Here is a 22,982-nt window from a genome sequence, read left to right on the forward strand (position 1 = left end):
GGACCGCAGCCCGCCAGGTTCCTCTGTCCATGGGACTTCCTAGGCAAGAATACTGGAGTAGGCTGACATTTCCTTCTCCAGGGGATCTTCCCTACCCAGGGATCGAACCTGTGTCTCCTGCATTGGCAGGTGGATTCTTTACCACTAAGCCACCAAACATGGCTACCACATCTAACAAAGGCAAGGATGAGTTTCAACAGCCCTGAGTTTAAATTTAAACCCTACCTTTAAATCTCCAAATCCCCAACCTCACCTAACTAAAGAAAGTTAAGTCTAAATAAATGAGACTTAATTTCCAATTTCAGGGCAGTTGTCAGGAGCACTGGAAAATCGAGTCTGAAGACCTAGGTTCTAATGTCGAATTTGCCACTACCTAGTTAATGTCATTTATAGCAAACCACAATCTTTCTGGCCTTGAGACTGCTATTAAACGCCCTCATCTTACTGATGAAAATACAAGACTCTTGAGCTCTAGCCTTCTAAAACATTAGGCTGAAGCTCGAGTTGATGGCCCTTACTGGCAAGAGTACTCACTTATTCAATTCGGGTTTGAGAAGCCCCATGATCGCACTAAATCTCCCTTTCTCGTCTTCATTTTCTCCGTGGAGGAATCCAGCCACAGAACCACAATCAGTGACCTGAAGCAATAAGGCGAGCACCTGTCCAGCGACCTCTTGGGATCTTTGGCTGGTCCATGGTTGCTCCAAGCTGTGGGTGACCGCAAAAACATAGATGGGTCCTGCCAAGGGACGGAGGCTTGTCTTCCATGCAGGGCAAACCAAGGAATTCTTGGCGGCCTCGACCTTCCTCAAGAGCTTAAGAAACAGTAACGCAACTGCCGCCGCTTTCTCCGCCACTTCGGAGTGGCGGTCACCTCTCCCTTCCGGCTCCTCCGCAGGGGCTGCATACTTCCCCAGGGCTTTTACCACCTGCCCCAGCATCTCGGGCATTCCACGGAGCGAGGCGTCACTCCCCTCAAATAACCGATCACATTCTTTAGCTTCGAGCAGAGCAGCGAGGTCCTCAAGAGCTGCATTTCTGGCCTTGCCCCGTCGGGATTCCTGGCCGGCAAACTGGTGCAAGATCTGGGAGAAGGCCTGCCCGAGGGCTGAGGAAGGCCACGCTCCGGGCAAGGAAGAACCTTCCCAAGGTCCCCCCGGGGATTCCCGAGGGCCGTGAGGCTCCATCCCTCAGACCGAGAACGCGGACGGAGGCGGCCGGGAATCCGCTACAGAGCGGGAGGAAAGATCACCTCGGGGGCTGGGATTCTCGAAAAGCACAGAAGGAAAAAAAAAAAAATCAAATAAAACGCTGAGACTTCTAGGAGGACAGCGGGGAGAGACGGTCTAACAGGCAGAGAGTAAAGACATAAAGGAAAAGATGCGAGAAAGAGGTGTCTCTGGAAGTAACAGAGTCTGATTCCCAAAATGGAGGGGGGAAATTACTCTGGCCTTTCTGAAGACTTAAAAAAAAAAAGAAAAGAGTTTAAGAAATAAACCCCAAACGCACGACTTTCGCACGGCCTCCGTTACCTTAGGCCCTTCCGGCGCGCCTGGGCGTGTCAGAATTCGACTCAGCCAGCGTCGCTGCCGCAAAGCAGAAGGCTAGCTTCCGCCATTACCGCGGCAACGCTCCATCATTTCACGACGGACGATCGTAAAGCAATGCCGTCCCAGGGTCAAAAAGGGCGGAGCCGTGAGGAGGATTTTTGCATGGGGAATAACCCCCCTAGATATTTTCTTTCTGTTTCCGCCCACTAAAGTAGAAACAAAAGAAATATCACGGAACGTCGGTGACGGTGATAAAATGTACAGGATTTTATATGCAAGTATAAATAAGTAAGCCCTATATCTGTCATCCTTCGTGAAAAGTGAGTGGGCCGTCTCTGGAGTTCCTTAATCAGCTAATCAAGCTGATCCTTTTGCAGTTCATGAGCATGATGATTGGGTGTTCACGCTGCTGCGTGACATGTGCCTCCCTCTAAACCTTGTTACGACATCGGCACATTACCTGTCTGACATGAACTAAGAGGATCGTTTATAATTACAAAAAAATATTATGTTTCAGCTGTGTGTTTGACATTGGTAACTTTTACATATTTAGTATACGCGCAGTTGTTTTTATTCTGGTTTGACGTCAACTTTTGAGGAACATTTAGTGCGTGTAGTCGTAGTCCTGTGGGAACACTCACCCGCAGGAAACGTTGAAGGGTCGCCAGGGTAGAGCGTCTGGCGCTTATCATGCTGTTGTTCCCGCGGCTGTCGGGGCGGAGCCGCCCCCCGAAGTTGCCGGAAAAGTGTCGGCCGTTGACGCAGTGGGTTCCCGGCGTGAAGGGTGGCTCACGCGTTCTCAGGTCGCGGTGCTTGGCCGTTCTGGGAATTTGCTGGGTGATTTCCCGTAACTTCTATCGTGCAATAGGAATCCGGGGAAGCACACTCCGTCTGTGCCCCGGCGTGGGCGGGAGCGCGCGCTGAGAAACGCGCGGCGGACACCCGGGGCGGGGGGCGTCCAAGAGCCTACTGGGCCGCTTCTCGGAGGGAGGCCTCGGGTCGCTGCGCAAACCCACGCGGCCCCGGAGGCCGGCTTAGTCTCCGCCGTGTGCCCACAGGTCGCCTCGGGTCTCTTGGATTTCTCTGGGCTCTGAGCGCCTAGGCCGCCCTGAGGCAGGTCTTGGGGCGTGGGACGGTGTCAAGAGCAGGTTCCGGTCCCCAGATCGTGATTAGGGTGAGGGGAAACTTGAAGGACTTTTGTTCAGTCGTGGACAGGACCCTGATTTGTTGTGCCATCGCTCAGTCGTGTCCGGCTCTGCGACCCCATGGACTGCAGCACGCCAGGTTATCTGTCCATCACCAACTCCCAGAGCTTGCTCAAACACGTATATCCAGTAGGTGAGGCTGTGCAACCGTGTCAACCCTGTCCGCCCCTTCTCCTCCCGCCTTCAGTCTTTCCCAGCATCAGGGTCTTTTCCAGTATGTCCGTTCTTTGCATCAGATGGCCAAAGTATTAGAGCTTCAGCATCAGTCCTTCCAATGAATATTCAGGAATGATTTCCTTTAGGATGGACTGGTTTGATCTCTTTGCAGTCTAAGGGACTCTCAAGAGTCTTCTCCAACACCACAGTTCAAAAGCATCAAACTCCCTATCTGTGGATCTTGTCTGTAATTCTTTCCTGCTTCCAACCCCCTCCTCCCCCGATCCCCACCCCCGACCTTGGCCAAAATTTCAGTAACTTCGCTGTGGGTTATAATACTGCCTACTTCTTAGAAGGGATTGTTATGAGAAATAAAGAAGTTAAATATACGTGGCTCAGAGCAATCCCTAGTCTCTTGTAAATTTAATACAGGTGTTAGTTCTTATTGTTAAACCACAGCTTCTGTATTAACTTTTATTTCCTCCTTTTAGGGGAATTTTATGGTTAGGACCCTTCCTCTCTCCCTTTCACTTGACCTTCTTTCCTCTGACCAATTGGTGGCACTGATGGTTTTCTTAGCGATATCCAACGTTGATTAAAAAGTCCTCCCAAGGACATTCTCCCATATCAGATATCGGCCCCTATGGGAGCAAGATGGCAATCCACAGACCATTATTGTACCCCTCCTTTGCGACCCTGTCTGCTCTGTTCCACATTCCCCTTGTGCTAAGTGGATTCGAGTTAATTCCTTATGAGGAAAGTACTTTTATTGCAAGAGCTCACCCCCTCTGCTCACTGAATTTCCGGAGGCCAGAGACCGTGGCTTTATCTCCAGTGCCTGGCACGATTTAGTCATGCAATGAATGTTTGTTAAACCCACAAGTCCATCCGCAAAGGCCTGGCTGAATAAAGCAGGGTGCATCTACACAATGCAGTTCTGTGCAGCTGTACAAAGGAATGAAGACCATCTCTGTGGAGGCCATGGAACCCTAGGATATATTGTTAAGTGAAAAAAAAGCACGGCTGAGGGACTTCCCTGGGATCCATTGGTTAAGACTGCATGTCCAACGAAGGGGGAGTGGGTTCCATCCTGGGTGGCGGAACTAAAATTCCACTTGCTGGGCAGTGTGGTCAAAAAAAGAAAAAAAAGGAAAGCATACATCAGATATATGTTGCCTCCTTCCTAAGATAGATGTGGTGCATTTGCTCACATTTTTTAAAAGCAGCCATGGAAGAAGAAATTGGACACTAATTTTAAAAAGGGCTACTTATAAGAGAAGAACAAGGTGAAAACCATGGGTGTGGAAGCTAGATTTCTTTTGATCTACTCGGTCTCATTCTCAGTTTTGAATTTGGGATCTTGTAAATACGTAATTATTTTTAAAAGAAAATAACAAAGCACTTCCTACAAGGAGAAAAAAAGCCATGAATCAAAGTATATTTCAAGCTACTGGCATAACCACATGAAAAAATAAGAAACTGACTTTAAAACTGATGATTTTGGCTGTATATCCTTAGTGTGATATAGCCTAAGAATAGAAAAGAATGGCAAAAAAAACCAAGCTGCATTCAGTAACAGTAGTTGTTAGTAATAATACTGGTATTGTTATTTAGATGCTGTTGCATGTATATTTTACATATTTTGTGTATATAAAATAGCAAAGAAGTCTTAATGTTGTTAGAAACCAGATCTTCAGTGAAAGATAAAGATATACAAGTATGAAATCAATGACGTTAGGTGTAAATTCCATAACCGAATATTTGAATCGGCAATGGTAGTGTGATTAATCATTAGTTTTTCTTATTCTATAAAATAAATATATCCTAACTGTGTTCACTGAAAAGGTCAAGAAGTAATGATAATCCAACAGTTATGAGAAGCTCTTGTGTCCAAATGCACAATTTAAAAGCCATTGTCCACTAAGAGTAGCCAGGATTCCTTGAGGAAATGACTGATGTTAGAACTGGGACAAGGACTGTGTAAGATGAGCCTGAGGTGTTTTATAATGACAGAAAGCAAGGTAGCCATCAAATACTACTGAAGTTATGTGAAAAGAACCCAAGAGCAAGGATGAAGGGGGACCCTTTGGCCAAAGATGGAGCAACTTGAACTTAAGAAAGAATAATGACTAATGGATTGAAACACATCTAATATCCACAAGTCCATGAATTAATTTATAGTAATACTAAAAAATAAAATAAAAATCTCTCATCATTCACGCTTGTATCACCTAAGGAACCAAATCTTTATTTTACAATTGGTAAAAGGGGAAAAAAACATGCATTTATTCTACTATAGACTTCAGGATGCCCAGATAGTTTGTAAGGGCACCAAATGTCACAGAACTAGTAGAATTAGAAAATTACTGTTCACAGCTCTTAATGAAACTCTGGGACTAGGCAACAGCCACAAACAGTGACTATTGGAATTATGAAGTGGAACATTGATGGGAAACTTATAATGGCTGGATCAAGCTAACAAAACCTGAACCCACTGATTATCTTAAATCATTAAAAGAGAGACAATCAGATGCCATGTGCCTCGATGCAATGCAACAGGAAATACACACAGTCTCTGAAATATTCTTGCACAAAAACTGACCCTAAATCTAATCAAACTTCTAGATCTAACTTCGTGAAATGGCAAGAAACATGGAGGACACAGAAATAGATCAAAACACCAAGTCAATATGAGCAGCTGAACTAAGGATACAGGAAATTTCACAAATTATCTAGTTTCTTCAATAAATAACTCAGTTCAGTTCAGTCGCTCAGTTGTGTCCGCATCTGCAGCCCCATGAACCGCAGCATACCAGGCCTCCCTGTCCATCACCAACTCCCGGAGTCCACCCAAACCCATGTCCATTGTGTCGGTGATGCCGTCCAACCATCTCATCCTGTGTTGTCCCCTTCTCCTCCCGCCTCTCAATCTTTCCCAGCATCAGGGTGCCAAGTCTGCCATACTGCCGTCCATGGGGTTGCAAAGAATCAACGTGATTGAGAGACTGAACAACAACTATCTGCTTTTATTTTCTGAATGAGATTGTTTTCTGAAAGAGTTTTGTTTTTTTTTTTTAATAAATGTTTGGTTGAATTCACCAGTGAATGATTCAATATATGTATTGCAAAATGATCACTACAAGAAGTCTGGTTAATGTCCATCACTACACAGTTAAATGTTTTTTCTTGTGATAAGAACTTTTAAGATGTATTCTCTTAGCAACTTTCAAATAAATAATACAGTGTTTAGTAATTATAGCCACCACATTGTACATTACATGCTAGGACATATTTATTTCAAAACTAGAAGTTTATGCCGTTTGACCACCTTTACCCATTTTGTCTGCCCCCTTCTCCGCCTCTGGCAATCACCGATCTGTCCTGTTTCTATGAACTTGTTATTTATGAAAATGCTTTTATGTTTTTTAAAATTATTTGTTAGAAAAGCAATCCTCAAACTTTTTAGCCTCAGAAGCCTTTACATGCTTTAAAAATTATTGAGTCATACTCACAAAGATAACTGGAATCTAAAACACCGAAAATAAATTTTTCTAAGGATGTGGAGATGGTGAAACACTCATACAGTGGTGGTTGAAATGTAAAATGGTGCAGCTGTTGTGGAAAGCAGTTTGATGGTTTCTCAAAAAGTTAAATATAGACTGCATGCATGCGTGCATGCCAAGTCGCTTCAGTTGTGTCCGACTCTTCACGACCCTAATGGACTGTAGCCTGCCACACTGCTCTGTCCATGAGATTCTCCAGGCAAGAATACTGGAGTGGATTGCTATGCCCTCCTCCAGGGGATCTTCCTGACCCAGGGATCGAACCCACATATCTTACATCTCCTGCACTGGCAGGCAAGTTCTTTACTACTAGCACTACCTGGGAAGGCCCCTAAATATAGAATAACAAAGAATTAATCATATGAGACCCAGCAACTCTATTCCTAGGTATGTAGCCAAGAGAACTAAAAACATGTATTCATACAAAAACTTAGATGCAAATGTTCCTAGCAGCAGTATTCATAACAGCCAAAAATGAAACCAACCTAAAAGCCCATCCACTGATGAGCAAAACGTGGTGTGTACCTGCCATGGAACATTATTCAACCGTAAAAAGGAATGAGGTTTTGATATCTGTTGCAATATGAGTGAACTTTAAAGACATTATGTTAAATGAAATTAGCCAGACGTTAAGGATTTCATTTATATGAGATGTTCAGGGTAGACACATCAGTGAAGTCAGAAAGGGATTGAGGAGGAACTTCCCTGGTGGTCCAGGGGTCTAAGACTCTGTGCTTCTAATGTGGAGTCCATAGGTTTGATCCTTGATGGGGGAACTAAGATCTCACATACCTCTTAAGTGCGGCCCCCCCCAAAAAAAGAAAAAAAATCTGGTTGGGGAGAAGAGAGAATTGACAGTGGCTGTTAACAGCTATGGGGGTTCTTTTTAGAGTGATAATAATGTTTGGAAGTTAGCTAGTGCAGAGTTCCAAAGAATAGCAAGGAGAGATAAGAAAGCCTTCCTCAGTGATCAGTGCAAAGAAATAGAGGAAAACAACAGAATGGGAAAGACTAGAGATCTCGTCAAGAAAATTAGAGATACCGAGGGAACATGTCATGCAAAGATGGGCTCAATAAAGGACAGAAATGGTATGGACCTAACAGAAGCAGAAGATATTAAGAAGAGGTGGCAAGAATACACAGAAGAACTGTACAAAAAAGATCTTCACGACCCAGATAATCATAATGGTGTGATCACTCACCTAGAGCCAGACATCCTGGAATGTGAAGTCAAGTGGGCCTTAGAAAGTATCACTACGAACAAAGCTAGTGGAGGTGATGGAATTCCAGTTGAGCTATTTCAAATCCTAAAAGATGATGCTGTGAAAGTGCTGCACTCACTATGCCAGCAAATTGGGAATTCTCAGCAGTGGCCACAGGACTGGAAAAGGTCAGTTTTCATTCCAATCCCAAAGAAAGGCAATCCCAAAGAATGCTCAAACTACCATGCAATCGCACTCATCTCACACGCTAGCAAAGTAATGCTCAAAATCTCCAAGCCAGGCTCCAACAGTACATGAACCGTGAACTTCCAGATGTTCAAGCTGGATTTAGAAAAGGCAGAGGAACCAGAGATCAAACTGCCAACATCTGCTGGATCATCGAAAAAGCAAGAGAGTTCCAGAAAAACATCTATTTCTGCTTTATTGACTATGCCAAAGCCTTTGACTGTGTGGATCACAATAAACTGTGGAAAATTCTGAAAGAGATGGGAATACCAGACCACCTGACCTGCCTCTTGAGAAACCTGTATGCAGGTCAGGAAGCGACAGTTAGAACTGGACATGGAACAACAGACTGATTCCAAATAGGAAAAGGAGTACATCAAGGCTGTATATTGTCACCCTACTTATTTAACTTATATGCAGAGTACATCATGAGAAATGCTGGGCTGGAAGAAGCACAAGCTGGAATCAAGATTGCCAGGAGAAATATCAATACCCTCAGATATGCAGATGACACCACCCTTATGGCAGAAAGTGAAGAGGAACTAAAGAGCCTCTTGATGAAAGTGAAAGAAGAGAGTGAAAAGGTTGGTTTAGAGCTCAACATTCAGAAAACTAAGATTATGGCATCCGGTCCCATCACTTCATGGCAAATAGATGGGGAAACAGAGGAAACAGTGTCAGACTTTATTTTGGGGGGCTCCCAAATCACTGCAAATGGTGATTGCAGCCATGAAATTAAAAGACGCTTACTCCTTGGAAGGAAAGTTATGACCAACCTAGACAGCATATTAAAAGGCAGAGACCTTACTTTGCCAGTAAAGGTCCGTCTAGTCAAGGCTATAATTTTCCCAGTGGTCACGTATGGGTGTGAGAGTTGGACTATAAAGAAAGCTGAGTGCCGAAGAATTGATACTTTTGAACTGTGGTGTTGGAGAAGACTCTTGAGAGTCCCTTGGACTGCAAGGAGATCCAACCAGTCCATCCTAAAGGAGATCAGTCTTGAATATTCATTGGAAAGACTGATGCTGAAGCTGAAACTCCAATATTCTGGCCACCTGATGCGAAGAGCTGACTCATTTGAAAAGACCCTGATGCTGGGAAAGATTGAAGGTGGGAGGAGAAAGGGATGACAGAGGATGAGATGGTTGGATGGCCTCACCCACTCAATGGATGTAAGTTTGAGTAAATTCTGAGAGTTGGTGATGGACAGAGAGGTGTGCTGCAGTCCATGGGGTCTCAGAGAATCAGACACAACTGAGCGACTGAACTGAATTGAATGGTTGCCCAACTTGTAAATATACTAAAATCTACTGAATTATAAACTCTAAATGGCCAGTCCTATGGTATGTGATGGAGGAGGAGATGTAACCCATTCCAGTATTCTTGCCTGGAGAATCCCCTGGACAGGGGCGCCTGGCAGGCTATAGTCCACGGGGTTGCAAAGAGTCGAACAGGACCGAAGCAACTGAGCACCGTGGTATGTGAATTAGATGTCAATTTTAAAACTAATTTTAAAAAATATTGAGGACTCCAAATTGCTTTTCTTTATGTTAGATATTATTTTGATAGATAAATTTTTCTATGCAAGAAATGAAAACTGACAAAATTTTAATATTTCCATTGAATTGCTTAAAACATAGCAATAATAACCCCATTCATTATATGTTAACTAAAACTTATTTTTATGAAAATCAATTCTATTTGTCAAGACAAAACAAAAACCAAGAAGAGTAGAATTACTTTACATTTTTGTAAAAAGTGAAAAAGTGTGAAAGTGCCAGTTGATCAGTCGTGTCTGACTCTTTGAGACCCCATGGACTGCAGCACACCAGGCTCCTCTGTCCATGGGATTCTCCAGACAAGAATACTGGAGTGGGTTGCCATTTCCTTCTCCAGGGGATCTTCCTGGCCCAGGGATCGAACCCACGTCGCCTGCACGGCAGGCAGATTCTTTACCTTCTGAGCCACCAGGGAAGCCCACATTTTTTTGCAAACATTTCTGTAAATATTTTCAGCTGTCATGTGGTTTAATAGGAGAAAGCTGGATTCTCAGATCTGCTGCTGCCTTCACCCTGTTGAAAAACTCCACCATACATTCATGAAAGAATGAGAATGAAAAAGATAGACAATATATTAATATTATCATAAAAATAGTTTTGACCTGGCAGACCTCCTCATTAGAGTCTTGCAAACCCTCAGGGGGACTTCAGATCATACTGTGAGAACAGCACCTGGAAATTCACTCAAGAGTCAGACACAACTGAGGCAATTGAGCACGCATGCATGAACAATCGATATCAGTTGATATCTAGGATTCACGTTGAAATACTTCAGAAAGAAGGGTGGTGGGAAGGAGTGGTTGAGAGAGAGATGAAACAAGATTATCAACATGTTGCATCTGAGTAGTGGGTCATGGGTGTTCTTCTTATCAGCTTCTCTAATGTACATCTGAAATTTTCCCATGATAAAAGATGTGCTGTTGCTCCTATTTTAACCAGTGTTGGGTTAAGGGTTTCCCAGGTGGCCATGGTGGTAAAGAATCTGCCTGCTAATGTGGGAGACACAAGAGACTTGGGTTTGATCCCTGGGTCATCAAGATTCCTTGGAGTAGGAAATGGCAACCCACGCCAGTATCCTTGCCTGGAGAATTACATGGATAGTGGAGCCTGGCGGGCTACGTCCATGAGGTGGCAAAGAGTCAACATGACTGAGCACACACACGCAGGGAGCTAAGACCTTATATGCCTCTCGGCCAAAAATCCAAAACACAAAACAAGAACAATATTGTAACAAATTCAATAAAGACTTTAAAATGTGGTGCACATTTGAAAAATAAAAATCTTGGGACTTCCCTGGTGGTCCAGTGGTTAAGACTCTGTGCTTCCAATGCAGGGGATGAAGGTTTGATCCCTGGTCAGGGAACTAAGATTCCACATACCATTCGGTCAAAAAATAGAAATAAATACTTTTTAAAAAAGGATACAGAGGTGAATTTGATGACGTTCCTGCCTTCAACAGCTTTTCATCTGCTAGGGGAAGAGCTATAAGGAAGGCATTTGACAAAAAGTGGCACCTTTAAGGGGCACCAGGAATTCTGCTCCGGGCCTCAAGTCCGATGTTTCCTCCTCACAGTCACCCTACGGAGCTGGCATCATTATCTCCGTCCTGCAGATGAAGAAACTGAAGCTTTGAAACTTCAAAGTTTAGAAACTTACCCAAGATCTCACAGTGGAAAGTGGTAAAATGCGATTAAAACTGGATCTGATAAGTCCCCAAGTCTTTGCTCTTCCTGGCTCTTCCTTTTCTCTGTAGACCCCCCAGGTGCCCAATCCTGGAATGTCACTACCACTGTGAACCTCGTGAATGGGCCCCCTCAAAAGAAACCCGAGTGGTGACGTGGGGAGCCCACAGTCTCCAGGAAAAGAACTAATAATAACGTCAACTGGACTGGTCTTTACCCTCCACCTGTCCCCTCATTCAGTCTATACAGCTTAACTCCTTGGAGTAGGCATGTTGTCCATGTTGCCTCAACTCTTTCTCTTCCCCCAACTTTTGGAAAGCAATCTGGCAACATCCCTTGAAAGAATTAATTCAGTGGCAACTATAGTCTTGAGACTCCATCAGATGCAAATAACCCTATACAAGGATACGGCTTTAAGACCACATAAGAACAAGTAGGTTCCTTGTGTGACTGTTTGTAGGGCAAAACCCTGAAAACAAAATGAAAGTTCATCAAGAACACATCCCCACTGGGGAATTCCCCAGCCATTTATTAAAACAACGAAATAGAGCTAAACCAGAGGACAGGAGGGGTTTCCACAGGTGTTGTGCAGTGGTGAGTGTAAGATGCAAGAGATGGTATGATCTCCCAGTTATCAGACAGTGCTTTAAAGTTAGTGCCTTTAGATCTAAGAATACTTGCATAAGGAGGACATATGCCAGGCTATATCCCAGAGTCTCTGCACAGATGACTGTGGATGCTGCCGTGGGGTAAAGAAGAAACAGAGGAAGATGCATGAGCTTAAGAAAACCAAACAGAAGGGAAAAAATGACCACATCTTTTTACAAAGCATATACGTGATTTTATTTATATACTTAAGGAAAATTATGTATGAACGTGGTTATGTATAAAGAGATTAGAGTTTTAAACCTTTCTTTTAAGGAGAAATGGAAGAATGCAGTAAATTCCAGAGATTTTGTGGCTAAACATTTAGCAGTACCTCTCAGGTTTTCCAAGCCCATAGGTCTGATGACTTAAAGTGAAAATGAAGTTTTTGCTCCCGTTTATTCAACTAAGTGTAAAAGCTGATGTGATTATAGCTTGACTGTATTCCAACTGTGTCTTTCAAGGCTCAGATGGTCTAAACATGGTTAATAATAGGATTCTGAAACACACTGTAAGATAATTACTGCTTGCGCAGAGAGACTTTCCTGCTTATAGGCCAAATAAAAAATGATAACACAATATTTAAACCTTGAATAACCACAGAGAGTGAGGCAACCACTATATCCTTTTGCAAATAAGGCTATAAAAATTTTAACATTGATTATGACTATAACTCTTGGACTAAGAATATACTAATTATTTTGAAGGTTCTTTATGTTCATAAAACCCATTGAACAAACACCCAATGGCTCTTAATGAACCAAAATTCTTTTGAAACAGTGTCAGTTCAGTTCAGTTCAGTTCAGTTCAGTTGCTCAGTTGTGTCAGACTCTTTGCGACCCCGTGGACTGCAGCACACCAGGCTTCCCTGTCCATCACCAGCTTTCAGAACTTGCTCAAATTCAAGTCCATCGAGTCGGTGATGCCGTCCAACCATCTCATCCTCTGTCAACCCCTTCTCCTCCTGCCTTCAGTCTTTCCCAGCATCAGCATTTTTTCCAATGGGTCAGTTCTTCACATCAGGTGGCCAAAGCATTGGAGTTTCAGCTTCAGCATTAATCCTTCCAATGAATATTCAGGACTGATTTCCTTTAGGATGGACTGGTGTGATCTCCTTGCTGTCCAAGGGACTCTCAAGAGTCTTCTCCAACACCACAGTTCAAAAGCATCAATTCTTTGGCATTCAGCTTTCTTTATAGTCCAATTCTCACATCCATCCATGACTACTGAAAAAACATAACATTATAGAGAAGTATAAAGCAAAAGAGGCTTGTAAATATGGATTGAACCCGGGTCTCCTGCATTGCAGGCAGATTCTTTACTGTCTGAGCCACTAGGGAAGCCCATAAACACAGAACATCCATCAGAGTAACAGCTATAGCCACGTTGAAAATTAGACTAAGTGATTTGACTTTCACAGTGATATGAGCCCACTGCATCTCCAATTATATATCTTTCTCCCTCCCAAAATTTTAGGTTTACTTAGCCTCCTTTTCGTGCCTGTGCTCAGTGTAATATTTCTGCAGTCATTTCTTTTGTTAAGGCGGTGTATGATCAAAGAACATCTTCCCCACGTGCTGTTCCTTCCACAACGGTGTGGATCCCGCTCACTTGTTTTTCCTCGAGGACCTCATTCCAATGGCATGACCTTGCTATGTTCTCTACTCCATCTTTACCGTTAGTTTCCAAAAGGTTCACTCTAGTCCATTGCTAAAATGTCCTCCCTGACGCCAGATTCCTCTGGAGCTACCCTGTTTCTCTGCTTAGCAAATGTCTATTTATTTGTCTGCACCAGGTCTTAGCTGTGGCACTCAGGATCCCCGCTGCATCTGTGGGATCACTCGTCGCTGTGCGCAGACTCTGTAGTTGTGGCTCGCCACCTCAGTAGTTGCAGCGCATGACCTTAGTCGTTCCATAGCAAGTGGGATCTTAGTTCCCCTACCAGGGGTCGAACCTGCATCCCCTAGGGAAGACCACTAGGGAAGTCCCTCAGCAAAATATCTTACAAAAAAAAAAAGAAAACAACAAACCTATTCATGTTGTATCCAACTCCCCACTTAACATTCGCTCAGATTTCTTTTTCTATGAAAAGTTCACATCTGGTTGTATCTCTTAAGTTTTTAATACTTTATAATACATCTCTCTCTTTAAAAAAAAAAAGGCCATTGAAGAAGAAGGGCCATTTCTTCCTGTAAAGGGACCAAAGCTCTGAATTTGGCAGATTGCTTCTGCTTGGCGTCATGTAAATTGTTCCTCTATCACCCCCATTTCCTGTGAAGAGCTAGTTAGATCTAGCGGCAGGACTACAGCCAGGATCAGTCTTGGGGGGCAGGGCTGTGCCCTGACTGTATCGCAGGAGGCACGTCATTTCCCACTATTATTGATAAGAGAAATATCTGACATAAAGTTCCTTATCAGCCTCTCCCTTGGTGGCATTAGCAGCCATAGATGATCTCTGCTTTATTAGGGGCTACAAAATGGCAATTTTCTAATTTTATTACAGGCAGACCTCTTTGTATTGCTCTTCACTTTGTTGCACTTTGAAGATAATACCTTTTTTCCCAGATTGAAGGTCTGTGGCAACCTTGCGTCAAGCAAGCCCATCGGTCCCATTTTTCTAACAGCATTTGCTCACTTTGTGTCTCCACATCACCTTTTGGTAATTCTCAAGGAATTAGAAGTGAAGCCTGAAGATGGGACTGAATTGCTGCAATCTCATTAAAAAAAAAAAAAAAAAAAAAAAACTTTAATGGCTGAGGCGTTGCCTTCTACAGATGAGCAAAGAAAATGATTTCTTGAGATAGAAGCTCCTCCTGGTGAAGATGCCGTGAAGACTGTTGAAATGACAACGAAGGATTTAGAACACAACGTAAAACTTAGCTGGACAGAGTTTGAGAGGACTGATTCCAGTGTTGAAAGAGGTGCTACTGTGGATAGATAGCTATCAAACAGCTGTGTCTGCTAGAGAGAAATGATTCATGAAAGGAAGTCAATCGATGTGGCCCACTTCACTGATGTCTTATTTTAAGAAATTGTCACAGCCACCACAACCTTCAGCCACCACCACCCTGATCAGTCAGCTGCCATCAAGATGCCAATCACTTGAAATAAATTTCCTTTTCTTTATGGCCGTGTGACCAACTTGATAGACATTTAGATCTACTTCTTTCTTTTCAGTTTTTAAACAATGGCTTCTTTCTTACTTCTCATTCACTTTTCAAGATGCTCAACCAAGCCTGCACCCCCTTGAATCAAGCAAAATGGCTCTTGTTCAGGCCATCAGTGTCCCCTTCATGGCCAGATTCAGAGGACAGTTTCACATCCCTCTTATCTGATTCCTAAGAAACACCCGGCTCTTGACCTTCCTCTCCTTAGCGCCATCTTCTCTTGCTTATGGGGAGCCCATCCCTCCTGGTTTTCCTTCCGTCTCTCTGTCACCCCTTTCCAGGATTATCTGCTTCTTCCTGGTATTGACAGCCTCTAGTTTCTCAGAAGTCATCAGGTATCTATTTTTTTTTTCATTGCCGACCCTCTCTCCCGAGGTGATCTCTTACTGCCTACAGCCTTCAAAACTGTGGGTTAGGGTTAGGGTGTCCAAACCCCACTGTGGATGTCCATACCCGCCGCTGACCTTCAGAATCACACACTCAAATCTCTACCTCCTTCTGTCCCCTTTTGTAGGTCTCATGGGTAAATATAATTTAAAAAAAAAAACAAAACCTATTTCTTTTTTCTTGTTTGTCTGCACTGCAAAGCCTGCAGGATCTTAGTTCCCTGACCAGAGAGCCAGCTCATGCCCCCTGGAGTGGAAGCACCGAGTCTTTTTTTACCAAATGTGAACCACTTTTAAAGTCTTTATTGAATTTGTTACAGCACTGCTCCTGTTTTTTATGCTTTGCTTTTTCAGCCGGGAGGCCTGGGGGACCTTAATTCCCTGACTAAGGCTTGAACCTGTGACCTCTACAGTGGAGAGTCCTAACCACTGAACCGCCAGGGAATTTCCTAAACTTAACATTTTTAGACTGAAGTTTGAATCTTCCTCTCCAAAGCTTTTCTTTCCATAATCTTGCTCCTTTTGAATAACCCACCACCCACCAAGTCCTTTAGGCCGAAACATGACGGTCATCCTGGCTGTTCCCTCCCTCCCATCTGGCCGCTGGCGTTCGTTCTCATCCAGCACCGCGTCTCCATGGAACCACTCCAAGTCAGGTCACTTCTGCGCTTCAATCCCATTATCATAAAATAAAACTCCTCACCGGGCCCTGACGTGATCTGACCCCTGAGTTCCTTCAGCCTCATTTTATACTGTCTTCCCCGACTTCTCATGGAGCTCCAACCACGCTGGATTTGCTCTCCAATATTTCAAGCCCTGTTTAGCCTCCAATTCCTTACATATGCTCTTCTGTCTGGTCTTTCTCTATCTCTTGTCATTCTTCTGGTCTCAGAAAGGCCTTTCCTGGACTCAGCTCCACACCCCGGGCCCATTTAGTTTAGGAAGGCACTGCCTACTCTCTCGTGGTTGCTGTGTGTCTGTTTGGTTTGCTTTTTCTCTGTCTTTCCCGTTAGGCAGTAAGTGTCTTAGGAGCAGGGACCATATTGGTTTTGTGGGTTGGCGCATGGGAGGCACTCAATATGCACTGGCAGTTGAATAAAGAGGAAAACTCTGAAATATGTACTTTTCAACACGTGACTCTGAGTACAATTATCCGTATGACTTCTCTATAAGTGTGGCATATTCCATAGGTCTCAGCTATGCCCAGTGAAGTAAAGCAAATCTTCTTTATACAAAAATGAATGCAGAAAAAGAAAAATAAATATTGTATATCAACGCATCTATGTGGAATCTAGAAAAATGGTACACATGAATCTATTTGCAGGGCAAGAACAGAAACACAGGTGTAGAGGATGGACGTGTGGACACAGTGAGGAAGGGGAGGGTGGGATGAATTGGGAGATTAGGGTTGACATATACGCACTACCACGGGTAAATAGCTAGCTAGTGGGAACCTATTGTATAGGGCAGGGAGCTCAGCTCAGCTCTCTGTGATGACCTGGAGGGGCGGCATGGGGCAGGCAGTGGGGGGGAGGTCCAAGAGGGAGGGGATATATGTATACACAGAGCTGATTCACTTCACTCTACAGCAGAAACTAACATGACATTGTAAAGCAATATACCCCAAGTTTTAAAAAATGAATGCAACATCTGCAACACAGTCCATGCTCCGTAAAGGATGCTGTATTCATTAGGACAACTCGGAGAAATCCACAAGACTTATTTCTGAGATATCTATCTCTTAATCCCCTTATCTGGAGACTTGACTTTAGAAACATAAAGAGCTTATATTTGAAAGTGACTTTGAGCCTTGTTACGTGTTCTTTTATGTACTCTTCCTAACCACACTCCCAGGCATTTCCCACGATCTCCATTTTACAGAGGAGAAAAGCAAGGCTTAAAGAGTAAGATACAAGGCCAGTGCCTCCCAGCTAATTAGAGGCAGAGTTGGGTTTGAAACCCATTCTTTGGATTCCGGTGCTGGCTCTGTTTATTCCACTCAACAAATTAACCTCATAATGAGGAGCAGAAGGGAGAGGACCCCTGGTTTCCTAAAACACAGCCCCAGTTCATCGCTGACTCTTGCCAGGCAACCATTTGTTTCTCAACCCCTGAGCCTTTACCCCTTTTAAAACAAGTCACTATGAGCAAAACTCGTTCATTCAAAACAGCTCTGTCTTGATCTGTGTTGGCTTCCTGCATTGTCAGCCAGGCTTTAAAGAAATTTCTTCTAATTTATTTTATTCTATAGGCATGTCACACTTTAAAAAACAAACAAACAGATTTTATATGAAGATTTTTGTGTTTCAAAGTATATAAATGAAAAAGTCTCTAGATCTCCTTTTAAAGACTTTCTTAGGCATTAAAAACTCAGACAGAGAATTCCTTTTAAATAATGAAATCCGCCTGGCACACTTAAGGCAATTATTCAATTCAGTGAGCACCGTGGCCAGAACACACAACGCCTGGAATGCACGGCCTGTTTCTTCATCTGAATGTATACGTTTTTAATCTTACAAACCTGTAATGAATTTGCTGTGAGACTGTTTCTGCTCTACCCTCAGCATACAATAAAGGAGGAGTCTGCGTCTTGGCCGAAGAATTAAATTGAGACCACGGCATCTTAACCACAAGGAAATGCAGAATTCCGCACCCCCCAACCCCCTAGCTTCTTCCTTTCAAAAGAGTTGCTTCAAGTGGCGCCTTAAAGATAATTCTAGCTTGCTAAATTTAGGGTGTGGAAAAAGTCCAAAATGAGAATATTCCATGGGTAACTGTGCAAGCAAGGTTAATACGTGCAGGAAGAGAAGGATGTCTCACACTTTGGATGCATAGTTCTGTCTCTCTCATCCTCTCTCTCTTTTTGCCTGGACATCCAGTGTATAATTGAGCAAGGTGAGACGTTACCCGAGGCAGTGAAAGGTGCTTTACAGCCACATTTTCAGTATAAAATGATTTCATATCTGAGTTATTTCTCAAACCAGCCTGAGTCAGAGCCATTCATCACCATGTATCCGCCAGTTATCAGAAAATGCTTATCTTCTTCATATGCAAGGCAGATTTCTGATTATACTCAGTTCACTTGTTTTTTAAAAAGTTGGTTATACAACTTAATATAAGTATACTAGTATTTGAGGACTTCCTGGTGGTCTGGTGGTTAAGACTTGGTGTTTTCAATGCAGGGTAGAAGAGTTCGATCCCTGGTTGGGGAACTAAGATCGCACATGCCACAGGGTGTGGTCAAAAATATTTTTTGTTAAAGTGTACTGGTATTTGAAGCTTGCTTTGAAATGCAATTGAATAGCACATGAACTCAGGCTAGATGGATAGATATGGGATAAAATAGAAATAGCAAAATGTTTGTTGTGGAATGTAGGTGACTCACTCTACAACTGACTCTTCAGCCTGGAAAAGATCAAAGTGGCCAGTCCCAAGGTTACTGGGAACCTGCCTCTTAGCTCCCAGGTAGCTTCCAGAGATGGTGCCCGTGGAGCTCGCTATGTGGGACTTAGACAAACGGGCTCTCAACATCCCAACAAGTTTCACACACAACAAACTGGACACTGACAGTGATGGAGGCAGAGTCTCTGGGGACCGGAGAGTGGACATCTCTGTGGTTAAATCATCTTTTCAGAAGGATGGAGGGAGGGGGTTGATCTGTGTGAGACTCTGATTCATGAATAATTTGGGGAGGAAGGCAAGCAGTGCAGATGGGAAGAGAATTGGTGGCTTGGGGTCAAAGATAACTTAAAGAAAACAATACATTTCTGGAATATCAGAGTCTGTGATAGAGATGCATACTTGCAACATAATATTGAATGTCACCACTAAGTTCTTGCCCCTTGGTCTTGATCCATCCACACTTAAAATACTCCAGCTTTTTTCTCATGGTCCTTTTTATAGCTTTTTTGGTTTTTCGCAGACATAAAATCGGAGCAAAGTAATCCCAGAGAGATTTGCTCAATACTGAAGAAGGCCAGGAGGATGACTCCCGGACTGTGTACAGCTTCACTATTGCATTTTGGATTTGTATGGATTTTTTTTTTTCTGACATGCCCAACTTGACAGCCACTGTGTTTCCAGATCCAGTTCTCCCACTGAAGCAAGGCCTGGTTTTTCCTTGTTTGGGGTTTGGATTTCTTGGCGTCTCTCACATTGCATCATGTCCTTAATGTATCAGCATCATCATGGATCTTTAAGGCTATCAGCCGCCTTCTTGAGACTTAATGAACACAGGTAATGTTAAATACATAGAAACTCAGAGCTGGTCCCTGGGGTTGCTCCTACAACCATCTGGCAGTCAACCCTTCAGAATTGGTGTATCTTTTGAAGCACTGATGACAATGATGGCCCATCATGAGGGTTCTGCAATGGCTTTGGGGCTCTGTCTCATACCAGAGAACAGGCTGGGATGGAGAAAAAGAGAGAGGAAAGTGTTAGTCGCTCAGTTGTATCTGACTCTGCGACCTCATGGACTGCAGCCTGCCAGGCTCCTCTGTCCATGGGATTTCCCAGGCAAGGGTACTGGAGTGGGTTGCCATTCCCTTCTCCAGGGGATCTTCCTGATCCAAGAATTGAATCTGCCTCCCACATTGCAGGCAGATTCTTTACCATCTGAGCCACCAGGAAAGCCTCAAACAGAGGAAGAGGGAGAAAGAAAGGAAAGAGAGAGGAGAGAGGATGGATAAGAAAAATGTGCTGGGGATTCCCTTGGGGTCCAGCGGTTAGGTCTCTGCACTTTCACAGCCGAGGGCTCAGGTTGGATCCCTGGTCTGGGAACTAAGATTCCCACAAGCTGAAAGGCATGGACAAAAAGAGAAAAAGGAAAATGTGCTGGGCTGCAGCACCAGTGGGGAGCTGATAGGTGGTGATGAACGGTCAGAAGCCGTCATCTTGGGCCTCCGGGTGCTGTTCGTTTCCCCTTTGTCTGCCGAGGGCAGGCTCTGGCTTGCAGCTGAGACTGTCACAAGGAGACAGGATCCAGGGCTATGACAAAGCACGAAGGTGACATCAGTAGCATCCTCCCTGTCTAGAGTCTGCCAGTTTATCAAGGAGGAAGCCTATGATGCTTTATAAAATCGGATCAGTGGGAATCGAATGCCATTGTTGGCCTGGGGCACGGTACACAGCTTGCCTCTTTTCCCATGAATGGCTTTGTTGTACAAGCTTGCATGACTAGTCATCCATTTGTCCTTCTCGCCCCCAATTCGGTCACATCTGTCCCTCTGAAACCATGAGTATGGCCTTAAAAGAAGCTTCACCTGTGAGTCAAGGGCACTCCAGGTGTTAATTCTGATGCCCAGAAAGACAGAAGAGAGCGGCAGAGTGAAAGGCAGGGATTGAGTTAGGTTTATAGGGGGAACATAGCACAATTGAGCAGGCATCAAAGGACCCAGTGAGAAGGCGGAAAGTGCCAGTGTGGATGGAAGAATTGATGGGAGAGAGGGAGGATGGGAGGGCACAATTCATCAACATCGGTTATCCCATCCAAGGACGTCCCATTCAAGTCAGTGCTTTTCAAATTCTGCTCCGAGTTTAATTATGCATTTTCTCAACAGTGGATCCACATAAGATTTCTTTAAAAGCAGCAATCCATTGCAGAGTTTCAAAACATCCACAAACCATTTGACAGTGAGCTGGAGTTCCTGTCCTCCACGACTGCATCAGCCCAGGAGCTAAAAGCACCTGCTAGCTTTGAGTATCTTCATAGCAAGCAATCTGCTACCAAAGCTATGCGGAGCATGAAAATCAACGATGCTTAGATATGCAGGATTCAAGTCTGTGCCTTGGTTTTGATGCATGTATCTATGTAATTACGAGTAAGCCATAATGTGCTTTTCAACATTCCTTTCCTGATCCCAAACTCAAAGGAATGTACGTTGAAAGAAAAGCAAAATGTATTTTGTGAAAGAACTAGGTAGGTAAGTGCTTCTTATGTTCTAACTGATGGATGGTATTTGCTCACCATAGATACGCTCACTGAAGTCCTAATCCTGGGATGTATGACTATCCTATCACTCAGCTTCCTTCCTTTTTTTTTTTTTTTTAACTCCTTGAAACACATTTAGGGTGCAAATTTTCAGTAATGGGAACTGCTTAGCACAGTAATTGCCCATGAATATTTTGTGTTCAGGTTAGAAAACCATTGACTTTGCTGCCAACTGATGTCCAGGTTTTTTTTTGTTTGTTTTTTTTTTTTGGCCATGCCACACGGCATGTAAGATCTTAGTTTCTCGACCAGGGATTGAACCCACGCATCCCAAGTTGGAAGGGAGGAGTCTTAACCACTGGACCGCCAAGGAAGCCCCCATGCCCAGATTTTTAAAGAAACTTCAGGATCCTTAGGCTATCAAGTCCCAGATTTCTAGCGCCATAGAGACCTTTCTCACCCCCAGCTTTCCCTCACCCCAACTTCACATGGATTGTGTGGTCTCCAGCACCCACAGGTAGTTAACCCTTGTATTCTTTTCTCCATGTTACTGGCAAGCCCCACCTTGAGGACGGTTTCCTTGCAGGCACCTCTGCAGTCACTTCCACACCAGGGTCTAAGCTAAGGGTCTATCAGACGAGCTCCTCACCCAAATTACAATGCACTTATGCCCTTCCCCAAGGCCAGGGTGGTCCTGTCTTCCAGCAACACCAGACACAGTGCCTGGCCCAGGTAGTAGATCCTCTAGAAACGCTGAACTAACAAGACCACTCTTATGCCTATGGATTTGGGACCTGTGACTATTTTAGCTGGTGATCAGCTACTGATCACATCCCATCTGATCAGCTACAAACTAGCCGGTGTTCCCATCTTTGCTGCAGTACCATCCTACCAAGTTGCATGGAAACCATGAAGGTCGTACCTTACCATTCCTAGCACTGTTTTGACTTCAGGACAATGCTAAATCTGCAACACAGACACTCCTGTGTTGGCACTCCAGTTTTACTCCAATACTGACGAGCTTTCCTTGAGATGAAGCTGGGTGGGGAGGGAGATGCGGAGAGGTTGAGACCGCCCCTCCCCTCCCCACCTCTAGACCACCTGTTTCCCACCTCCTTCTCTTGATGCATCTACCGGGAGGCTGAGGCAAGAGTGAGAGGGAGGACTCTTGTCTTGCTCAGGAAATACATTGTATTCACAGTACTACAGCAACTGGGCAGACCAAGAGGAAGTGATGCTCTCAATGAAGAAGAGATCCAACCCTGTAGAGCATGGTAGCAATGAGCAGCGGGTGGAGGCTCTAAGGAGCAGTGGTTACCCCTGAGAGTGAAGAAAGAAGTGGCAAGGGAGTGGTCCAGCGGTTAAAACTCCACCCTTCCAGTGCAGGGGCCTTGGATTCCATCCCTGGTTGGAGAACTAAGATCCTGCATGGCTCAGGGCACTTAAGCCCATGAGTCACGGGTACAGAGCCTGCAACTGATGAAGGTCACGTACCGCAATGAAGAGCAGGTCCCGTCTGCCACAGCCAGAGAAAGCCCACACGCAGAAAAAAAGACCCGGCATTGCCAAAACTAACTAAAATGTGTTAAAAAGTTAACAATGTAGTTATTTCTAGATGTGGTGCAGGCTGGGATGGGTCAGTGATTCTCAGCTACTGGGTAAGAAAAAGTCTTACCAGCAAAAGAAATTAAG

The 22,982-nt window shown here is 44.1% G+C and overlaps 1 protein-coding gene and 1 non-coding gene across 5 annotated transcripts in view; one reads left to right on the plus strand and one right to left on the minus strand.

Annotated features, from left to right (window-relative positions):
* Positions 1–1,579, minus strand: part of TTI2 (TELO2 interacting protein 2) — a 10,733-nt gene extending 9,154 nt beyond the window's left edge. For 2 of the 4 annotated variants that reach the window (XR_010664577.1, XR_010664578.1), the window contains exon 1: positions 535–1,579. Coding sequence is in view for 2 of the 4 variants with exons in the window: in XM_065946588.1 (XP_065802660.1) it covers positions 535–1,187 (653 nt within the window). In the remaining 2 variants the exon portion in view is untranslated. The remainder of the gene's footprint in view (positions 1–534) is intronic. The other 2 variants (XM_065946588.1, XM_065946589.1) reach the window with 2 other exon arrangements.
* Positions 1,580–1,915: 336 nt separating this feature from the next.
* LOC136143937 (small nucleolar RNA U13) lies at positions 1,916–2,020 on the plus strand. Its single transcript, XR_010658436.1, has one exon. It is a non-coding gene; the product is annotated as a small nucleolar RNA U13 (small nucleolar RNA).
* Positions 2,021–22,982: the final 20,962 nt, after the last annotated feature.

The sequence above is a fragment of the Muntiacus reevesi genome, chromosome 10 (genome assembly GCF_963930625.1).
Source record: "Muntiacus reevesi chromosome 10, mMunRee1.1, whole genome shotgun sequence".
Classification (NCBI taxonomy): Eukaryota; Metazoa; Chordata; class Mammalia; order Artiodactyla; family Cervidae; genus Muntiacus; species Muntiacus reevesi.